Genomic DNA, 11493 nt, shown 5'->3' with positions numbered 1-11493 from the left:
TCCTATTATTAATTTCTCGGTTATTTTTTTTATTAAGGTTATTCATATGTGTACATATAAGAAATAAAAACAACTTTTAAATCTTTATTACTTTATTTTCCAAGATATATCACTTTTAAAGTTAGAATGATTTTACTCACGTAGCCTTTGAAACTCACGTGAAATCTGCGAATTTATGCTTGAAATTCGGTTTATTAGTTGGTTTAGATGTTGTCAAAGTCGTCTTTTGAGTAGAGCTTATGTGTTTATTTACTAAGGCGGTTACAGACATTCAGATCTTAAATCGAGAAAAGTTCTTATACTAAATCCTAAAATAAAAAGAAAGTGAAATGTAATACAAAATAAATAATTCGGCTAGAAAAACAATTGTGATTTTATAGGTAATTTGTAAAAATAATGGACTTACAATTGTGAAGTTTTAAGATTCAAGAATACAAGTGTGGAAAGTAAGTTGAACATGTCCAAACGTCGTTTAAACCAATAAAACGGTCGAAACATTCCATAATGAAATTCAATATAGGGTATCAGAGAGCTGTAGGTTTCAGAGAGAAAAAGAAAGCACACAACATCGAACATCAATAGTTATATCGAGAAATATATACGTATAAGTTAATTAATCCTAAACCTCCACGCTGTGTTGTGTCGGGGGAATATCCGACCGATAAACCAGAGAGATCAATTGTGTAATATGGCACTTAACAATTAGCAATATTTTTTTCTAGATATTATTTCCGATATTCTGTCAGGGATGTGTATAATTTTGCCTTCGTATTTCCCCTCATCGTTCGAAAGATCCGACGTATTAAAAACTTACGGTATACAATCAGAAAGAGCTCGCATCGGCTCGAATGAGTACTTAGGTGACATGTAGATGTATACGGTTCAGGTCGATATTTAATATGAACTGCATGAGTTCACAACGATAAAATCTTGTATAGGTCTACATGCCACCTGCTATACGGTCTGTCACAACACATTAACGCTTGCAAGTCCGTCGGGACTTGGTTGATCAAGATATAACATATTGCAGCTGACGCGTACGACAAAGGGCTTAAGCCCTAAAAATTCTTTCTTCTAACATCCAGCGACACCATCTCCTTTCGCTGACACAACACTATCGTGGGCTGCTCGACTATTATATTATGAGATTACATTTTCATATCTATTATAATATTTCAAAAAAGATATCTATAGAATCCTAATCGTTCTGATACTTTGCTCACATTTCCCAATCCTTATTATGTATGCGAATAAGAATATAACGTTCCTATATTACTGTCGGTATAGACATAAGTGCTTAACATCAGTGATAGCGGAACGCGTTATTGATATTCTTACAGTATTTGTGTAACTTAACTTAAGTAAATAACACATCATATACATTTCAATCAAATAACATAATTCGTAACAATGTTGCCAATGAATTACATTTCTTATTAATTTAATACAAAAAATAAACTATTAAATTTAGTCTTAAGAAAGGATCAATTATCAGTGTTGAAAAATATTCTGTCGGATCGAACTTAAAAATATTTATTAAACTCATCTCAATGTAATCAAAATTAATTTTGAAGGAAATGAACTCTAATGTCAAGACTCCATCGTTTGCTCTGCTCATTAGCACCTATACGTAATTTCACTCCAAAAATCGTTCCTCGAAGCAGGTGCCTACTCATAAAAAGTTCATCATTTGAAAACACCAGCAAAAACCATTTTGACATCTCACCATTGAAATAAAATGATCAAAGTAAACGCGTCATGTAAAACAAATAACGACATCGGTTAATTTTGCATTTCGTTTTCGTGTAAGTAATATCATTCGTAATGCATGCCACACTTAGCTGAAACTACACATATTAAGCTTCATCATAAACCTTTTCATTTCATTCTTAATATTTATTCAAACTGTGACATTACGCTATACTAACGAAAAACTATCTGAAGTGATTTAAAATTTCTTCCAGTTAGATGATAGAACCAATAGTTTTAAGTCAGACTCATATTATATAACTTCAAACGACTTGATAAAACAATCAATTTATGATCACACGTAAGAACTAATCATGAAATTATTATTGTAAATTGAATTATTATGTCACCATGTTAATAAAACGTTGCTAAGATAACCCAAAGTGAATTATATGTTAATATTGAAATTGACCATCCATGTGCTCCATTACTCAAAGGTTCGCCGCAGTTAAGCCTAGAAGCTAAATATGAAGCCAAATTATAACTGACAGTTGGATATATGTTGGATAACATTTTCCTTCACTATTATAATATAATACGAATCCTAAACCGCGCAACGTATTGAACTCTAAGTACTCCGGAGAACCTACGAAACTGTCAACGGATCAGCTGCGAGATGTTAAATATAGATTTTATCTACACATTGAGTAAAAAGCATCAAACATCGAGAATACCATTTAAGTGTAATACTACTGCTATCCGATTAGTACTGAGAGATTCAAATGTCCTCGATTACACGGTGTAAGAGTTGTTACTTGAGTAGATTCGACCTCGTAACATTGAGAATATCAGAAGCTCTCGTCCGGTCCTAGGTGGTACTTTCAGTGTTATTTCCAATTATGATGAAAACGAAAAGTGGCATAAAGTCAAGTCCGTTGTTGACGCAAATCCTATCCAAAATACTTCTTCAATTTGTGTGAAGCTGGAACGATTAGTCAGTAATTTATAATTCTTATGCTCCGTCCAATCATGGAATGCACGACTGGTTATATGCTTTAGAAGAAATAATAAGGTAACGGTAAACGCGATACCCCTCGCTCGCACTTTGAAAATAAATACTAAGATCTCTAATACCGTTGGATACCAATATTAACGACAAGATCGTTTTGAGAATGAGCTAGCTTTCTAAGCGAGCTCTCCTTGTCGTCAAATATAATAAATTACATAGAACACATAATCTTGTCAACTGTCAGTTTTGCGAACATTTTTAGCTTTCTTAATATAAGAGCTTAACCGCGATCATGTAAAAAACCCAATAGTTCCTCCGACAGTCATGTCCCATAACAGCTAACTTGCACCATCTTAACCATGCAATATGCCATCACATTATCTAATTCCATCCAGAGTATATATTTCGTTCTCTTAAAACACGTTTCCAAAATCTTTCCCTAAGACATTTTGTCTGAAATATGGCGAGAAGCATTAACACGTATCGAAAGAATCAGAGGAATTATCTCTCTATCTCTCTCTCTCTCTATTGTATTTAATTTTGTGGTAAATGTATGTCTATTACAACTCTATTGATAAGATCTGAATGCGATGTTAAATGACTCTAAATCGGTTCTTTCGACTGCGAAAACGTAAGCATCTATATTCTATACTAAAAGATTAATGCAAGGTGAAGATAAACCTGTGTCCGTGCCGATGTTAACCGATATCATTATATCAAGATAAATACCTTCAAAATACACACAGAAATGTACATAATATACATATAAAATATTACTAGTATCTCCATAAATGCGCATCTATGTCCATCTAAGTTATATATTGTAATTTTAGTCTAGGTTTTGATGCTCTATCAAGATAAGTTGCAAACTTTTAATCGCCATGGTATGTATTCATTAGTTTTTTTTTAAAGATTTTTAAAATGTATATTAGGTAAAAGATACTTCCAAAATTATTTGACAAGAATATTAATTAATATTTTACTAATTTTGAACATCGTTTGATCATTCAGACTATTATTACAATCGGTCCAGGGTCCCTTAATAAGCCCCACTTTTTCAAATTGGGGATTCTTCAAATTTGACATCTAGACTTCGTCTAAAATGGCGCGTAGACATATTAGAGCATTTTTTTTATTTAGTCCACAAAACTGACTACAATTATACAATCAACAATGCCATACAATAATGCATTTAACTGAAAATATTTACAATTGAGTCTTCTCGATGTGGACATTACATGCTTATATGAGGGCTAAAAAGCAAAAAAAAATTACGTTAGCTGGTAACTACAGCGTAACATTAGAACAAACATAAGAAAACTTATAAAAACTATCATCTATAAAATAAAAATAAATAACTAAAAAGCAAAACAGAATTAAACTAAACTAAAAAGTAACTAAATAATATAAAAATAGAACTAAAAATTAACCCATTTGTGTAGACATTTTCTTTTTAATGGCCCTGATATTAACGTTAAAGATATCTATAGTATCTCTAAAACAGTTAGCAAAAGATAGCATTCTATACAGCGGACCATGCTGACCAAGATTGCTTCTTGTATGAGGCAAACAAAACGTCTTGCGATTCTGTAAGCGGTTACCATCACGAGGCACTGCGAAACTTAAACGCTCGAGCAGTTCAGGTGCATCAATTAGGTCATTTATTAATTTAGACAAAAAAATCAAGGGTTGCCCTTCGACGCTCCTTGAGTGACATAATATTATAATGAGTAAGGATTCGCTCTATTTTGTCGGAGTGAACTTGGTATCCTGGACTCCAAACAGTGCTACAATACTCAAGGTGTACGTAGTATACGTCCAATACTATTAAACACAAGAATTGACAAATTATGGTCCTTAAATATTTTCATTTGCCTAAAAACTAGACCGGATATCTTAGATGACTTAGATGTAAAATGCTCAATATGTTGTCGAAAGCTTAAAGCAGAATCTATGATAACACCCAGATCTCTAATACTAGAAACTTCTTTTAAGGTCATATTGTTAATTTTATAGCTACAGTAAATCGGCGACTTCTTCCTAGTAAATTTCAACTTTTTCCCAATAAGGCAAAAATCTTCGTGATCTGGAACTATACAGTGAGCCCAAACAGAAGATACTGCGCCCGAGTGCTCCGAGAAACACGTGGCGAAACGTATGTAACATATATTTGATATTTATAAATGCGCACTTACGTATAACAGATTTATAAAGATTAAATAACAACGTAGAATATCCATTAAAAAAATATTTGGGCCCGTGACGTGTACTACAAGCTATTTTCGGTAAAGTCGCCCTGGTCAAGTGAAGACGTTACATACGCCATTGTCGTGGATCCCACTATGTGGAGTTTCTCTCTTGGGAGCCTCGTGACATCAATGGGTCAGGGGAGGTTCAGCCAAATTCCGAGGTACTGACGGATTTCATTCCTTGCCCGCACCAGTTTTAGTTGAGCCGAGTCAGTGACGCTCGGAGGAAAAATGTTCGCGCAGTGCGCCGTGCCTGCAATGTTTTTTTTTTTTGTTAAAACTTTACAATAATAAAAAATATATGAATAAGGTCCTCCAGACCGATTTCGGCCATGGCGACCAATCTAAGAGAGATTAGCTAACTGCGCAGGACATATTATTGTGCACAAGTGTTTGCGCAAACACAGGCACACTCTCTATTCCCTAACTCTCATAATCCACTGAGACGGCAATCCGACACGTCTGGAAAGAGTTCAGGCGTAGGATTAACGACTTTACGTGCTTTACGAGGCACGGGAATGTTCTTACTACCAGCTTCCAGACTCGGGACTGCTATTGAAAATTTTCAACAGTACCTTTTTATACGCAATATCTTTTTATTGGCCCGACCTGAGATATGAACTCAGGACCTCCAGGTCTGTGGCTTTTCATCTAGCGACTAGACCAACAAGACAGTCAACTAAATTTTAAAATTAAGAGTATATGTATACAGTTAAAATAAAATGAGCAATGATCCAAAATGCCTAATGGCTATGGCCGAAATATATATGGTCGGAAGTGCGAAACGATGCGTCTTTCTGATAATACATCAAAAGTGTCACTACCACTTTAATTATTAATTGCCATCTTATTTATTTAAATTATGTAGAAACTGTTCTCGAAAATTAAAAAAGGATGACGAAATATTTTTTTACTAAATGTATTTTTAGACGTATTTGAATTTTAATTTTGCCCTACATTAACGAATATCGCTAGGTAATAGGAATACGTATACGGTAGGTTACATTGAAATATTTATCTTCGGAAGTTAGTAAATTTTAATAAAAAAACAAGGAAAAAGTAACTATGCGTAGCGATTGAATTTTTAAAGCGCTTTCACGAAAACAAGTCAAATTTCTAGCACAATAATGTTCGATCCGCGCGCTCCATCTGTCTTTTGTTTTTAAATCTGTGACTTTAAAAATAGTTAATAGCTTTACTTATGAACGGCTGTTTAGTTAAAGACTCATATATATTTTGCTGACATTATTTGGCACTCGCTTAGCAACGTTTATAAGTAATGCTACTATTTTTTACGCTATTAAAATCTTATTATCTATTTTACTTAGATATAATCTGAATTTTATAATCACCTTTCATGAAGATGTCAGGTGCGTAATCTTGGATTGTACTCGTCATAACCAGGGCGTACCACGGATCCATTGATCCGTGAAAGTACGCGACTCTCTTCAAGCCTATTGTTAGACCACCGTAGCAGTTGTTCTTAGTGTACGCGACCTCGTTAACGAAGGCGGCTTTAAATCTAAAATAAAATCAAAGTAAAATACATTTTTAACATTGAAAAATGTTTTTTAAAAATACAATTCCATATGAAAAAAATAATACAACTACCTACAACTACTAACTAAGCACAACGTTAAAACAACAGATTGTAAGGGAATCTAAGAGACTACTCCTCCATAATTAACTTCAGATTAAGTCGTCTTGCTTTTAGAATGATACAATATTGATTTAGTCAGTCAACTCAATATGAAATGTAATCACAGTGCACAGTTAAAGCATGCTTAGATATATCTCATATACGCAATCGACAGAGCTACAAAATCCGGGCCGTTAAGTTGCGCGCACATGAGATGCTTCAAACGGGAGAAGGTTAATGGGATCAATGTAATATAAAAAAAATATGTACATCTGTTTTGGACAAAACCTAAGTATAAATATACCTACATCAAGTAAAATATGCTGCAAGAAAAGCACTTCATTGTCAAATAAGTGGTCACATTGAACTTTTTGATTCGGGACTAATTTAAATTTAAAAACTGTGGTTTCTGATTATCCTGCATAGTTCTTGGATCAATCATCAGAATTTTGGTACTCAAATAACACATTTCAATTTTGAAAAACGGTATAAGTTCATGTAACCCAACCAACACACACTAAAAATTTTAAACAAAACTCGAGATACCCGATACCTGTTACTGACACGACTGACCCGACAAGTTAATATTAAAATCGCTGAGCGCATTCGCTAGTTAAGGAAAATCAATACATTGACGCAAGTCTAGATCCAACTCAACTACAAAATCCAGCTAAATTATCCGGGCTGTAAAGTTGCGCGCGCATGAGATGCAACAAATGCGACACGGGGAGCTCTATATAGAACGAATTAAATATAAATATGTCTTGTTTTAAAATCCTCACAAAACTTTAATTTGCACAATAAGTGCCGCTATAAATGCACGTTTTATTAAAATTAATGATCATATTGAACTTTATGGATCGAAACTAATTTAAATAAAAGTCGTGATTCCTGATTAACTTGCACAATCCTTGGACCGATGATGAGAATATTGGCACTCAAGTATAACATTTCCTTATTTAACACTAGGATAAGTTTTTGAACACTTCAGTAACAAAGCGCCTATAGTGTAATATAGCGAACCACAGATTTTCTGACATATCACTAGATCTCCGAAACTACAAGACCGATTTATTTGAAATTTATCACAGTTACTCGAAACGTATTTTACGCAAATTATGTCCCTAATCATTTTTAATCATCTACCCGTGCGAAGCCGGGGTGGGTAGCGGTATTTTAAATAAAATACGTCTTATCTTAAAGCTATCACTGACTCGACTAAGTTAAGATTGCTATTACAGAGCGCATGCGCGAGTCGAGATAAATCAATACCCTGAACCCGAGGCTTCGCCCGCCCGATTAAGTTTTATGATGAAAATTCTTCAAAATTTCATAGGTAATATACTTTCCTATTAATAATGCTTTAAGTTAAATTATAGGTATAATATATAAAATTATTCAAAAAACACCGATAGGCTGATGTTACGTCCACAGTAAGTAGAGTTTTTTTGTAGCTTTAACGTTGAAAGAAGACATCGCGAGAAACCTTGTATGTCTGAGCGCACTCAAAGATTTATGATATGTGCGTTAACAATTTTGTACCTCGTACAACATAGCCAAAGTTAAGTAAATAATAATGCAACTATTCTTTTTTATTATAATGCAAATAATACGACAAATGGATGTTTGTCCCATATTTCGATGATTTCGATGACGATAGTGAAAAAGTAAATTTTGCTGAAGAGCTGTTTAGAGTTTGTTAGAGAAATATCTTAGATATATCAATAGATTTGGCTTATTTTCAGCACTATACAATGAACTCATTGGGGTGGTGTCACGGGATCACTCCTGGCGTCTGCGGGCACCAGTTCTTCCCGGGATGGCGTATTGTGATACGCGGACGACACTCATCATGGTGACAGACAGGCGAAATTCCAGGAGGAGACCCGTCTGGCCAACGACGAAACGTCGCTCACGGTCATCTCACGTCGGGGCCCTAGAATGGCGTGGATTTGATTCATCTTATTGTATTTTTCATTTTCAGTCAGTGAGTAGTTTATTGACATAGTTAACTTTCCGTAGTACTCTTATCTCAAGAGCGCCACAGCAACTGAATAAAAGGGCTATATCTAAAGTAAAACTGCTAATCTTTTATTTGATTTTGTATGCAAATTTAAAATATTATATGTAATCACGAAATGGCCTCTAAATACATTTCTTCGATCTGTACACAATGCTATAAGATAGTTGAGACAGCATCTGAATAATGAATTATATTTACAAATAAAATAGGCAACTGGGATTTTGTATAAAACTTTATTGTAGTATTTTTATAAAAATAAAAAACTTTTGACGCTTACTACATTTTCTTTTCGCGTAAAACAAAGTCGCTTGTCGCAAGTCACCTATACTTTCTTTATACATCTATCTGTTTCTTTAAGGCTTAGGCTTTGAGGCTTAAGCTAGGAAACTTTCAGCACGATTGAGTAACAAATATCTAATTTTAAACAATCTTTCACATTTATAATATAAGTGTATAACAAAGCGACTCACAATTTACTTTCAAAACTTTTTATTCGGCCTTCAAAATGGTATTTAAACGCTAACGATAAAATATAATAATATTTAATTATATATAATTACAAGAATTTACATTCCTCCGAGATTAACAAAAGAAAGTCACTCTCCCGTCTATGCTCGATATTGTTCACTACACGCACTTCTGAAACTATATATTATTATCACAACTTGTTTTGCAAAAGATCTATATCAATCGAATCGTACGATTGAAATAAACCTAGATACTTACTATGTCAATTTATCGATACGGGATGTGAGTAATAAATAAAACAAAACGACAGAATATCTATAGAATGTATCACGCCGAGAGCTCTGAGGAATTATTGTTCCTCCCCTTTCTTCACAAGTATACGCGTGCTGGCTTTCGATGTCACCGCCTTACTGTGACATCAATTCCATCGCGCACGAAGAAATTTGGCAACTCTTTTCTTTGTCGCACCACTAAAAAATGGAATTCTTTACCAGCACACGTGTTCCCCTCCTCTTACAACCTGGGTTCCTTCAAACGAGGCATCTTGCGGGCCCGGCAAGGCGGGGTGGCTAGTGCAGAACATTCTCGACTGTACTAGCCGTCGTCGCTTTTGGACTCCACTACCACTTACCATCAGGTGGAGTGGAGACATTCGCTTTCCCGGAATATAAAAAAAAGACAAATGTCCCTATACCATCTTCATATATTTATTTGTACACTTTGTTTAGTAGAAATAGGAATTTTATCTTAACGAAATCAGGATATGCTATTTCGTATTGTGCTATTAAAAAACTATCCAAGTTGTCTAACTTGGCTAGTTTTTTAATAATAGGTACGGTACTGTCCATACGACATACGAAATAAGAAATATATAGTCTTTAATAAAATTGTAACAGGCTGTTTGACAGTATGCACATTATAGATATTGGAGAAAACTAATTGTCTTTATTAAAGCAAGCTAAAATAACTTAAGTTTTTAGAACTTTTATCTGTCTGTCTGTATGTTTGTACCCGCATCAAGCAAAAACTACTGCATGGAAATGAATGCGGTTTTCACCGATGTATTACTGGAGGTCTAACTTAAAATATATTCTCCATTTTAACACAAGAAATTCTTATTTTGATCCTTTACATTAAGTATGGAAAGGATCTCACGTTATTTAATAGCGTTAGTTTTTTATATAGCATTTTAAAATTTTAAAAATTTAAATAATAAAAAAGTATTAAAATTACAAACGTGTTATTACTGTTAAACAAATTATAAAGTGTGTAGGTAAATAATACATAAACGCAGTACTGTTCGATTCCGATATCCGTGGATCGCTTTACACGGGAGCATTTTTCTTACTTTTTGACCGATTTTACCACTCCAGATTTTAGAAAATATCTAAGGGAACTTGCAATTCGAATAATTAAAGATGAATTAACATGTATATATTCAATCTTTATTGTGAGGCGATTTAATTGCTTAAAGAATAATATCATGATTCGAATGTCATCTTCGTTCGTTTGTAATCGTGTTTTGACAAATTTGAACAGAAAGCGGTTTTGGTGACTTTATTGTAATAGTTAGAAATATAGCCTCGAGGACTTTACACAGACAACTATAAACAGGTAGTACATTACTTCAGGTTTCATTAATAGGTTTAGCATTGTACACCAAATAATTACTTTTATAGAAAAAAAAATGATAATGTGGGTTACATTATTGCAATTTTTGGTCGGACCCAGATTTATATATATATAATATAGTTTAGATATCGTGATGAGTGGTAAATCGCTTATAAACATATAGATAACAAAACAATATTTAGCTCCGTTCATCGATAGCAGAAACCAAAAAAAATCTATTCATAGAATGTAAATGAGAATAAAATAGGACACTTAAAGTTAAACAGAAATTACAAATAAGAACAGGACGAACGGTTAGGTAGATAGGTAATAATATTTCAGAGCGTCACGGTAGCATGCGAAAGTGACGAAGTTAAGACGGAAAGTACCGCGGGTTTTTTAGTGGGTATTCCGATGTTCGGGGCGCACTCGGTCCCTTGGACGCCAGCGAGCCCCACATACCCCCCCACTGCTCCTGTGGGGGAAACGCGTAACGCGTTTTTCCAGAGTTAAAAAAAGGTAGGTAATAATAAAGTAAAGAAAGAAGTAAAGAAGTAAAATTTAATTTTGTGTAGGTTTCTCAAATACTTATTTAGTAAACTACTTAAAAAACTATTACACCAATTTTAAAAATTATTTTTACCTACATAAAGTTACATTTTCAGTGTATATCATTAACGTAGGCTATATTTTATTTTCAAAAAAAATTAGATCCCTAAAATTGCACTAATGTAACCCCAGGAATCATTTTTCCTATAAAATACATTATTTAGCGTGCGTTGCAAAAATTATTGATGACGCCTAA

At 33.8% G+C, this 11493-nt stretch overlaps 1 protein-coding gene across 1 annotated transcript in view; it reads right to left on the bottom strand.

Moving 5' to 3' along the window:
- Nucleotides 1-4131: 4131 nt before the first annotated feature.
- Nucleotides 4132-11493, bottom strand: part of LOC126780498 (putative serine protease K12H4.7) — a 56437-nt gene continuing 49075 nt past the window's right edge. The window contains exon 9 of the mRNA XM_050505049.1: nt 4132-5200. Coding sequence (XP_050361006.1) covers nt 5082-5200 — 119 coding nt within the window. The 3' untranslated portion in view covers nt 4132-5081. The remainder of the gene's footprint in view (nt 5201-11493) is intronic.

The sequence above is a fragment of the Nymphalis io genome, chromosome Z (assembly GCF_905147045.1).
Source record: "Nymphalis io chromosome Z, ilAglIoxx1.1, whole genome shotgun sequence".
In the NCBI taxonomy this organism is placed as follows: Eukaryota; Metazoa; Arthropoda; class Insecta; order Lepidoptera; family Nymphalidae; genus Nymphalis; species Nymphalis io.
This window is presented reverse-complemented; position numbering and strand designations above follow the sequence as displayed.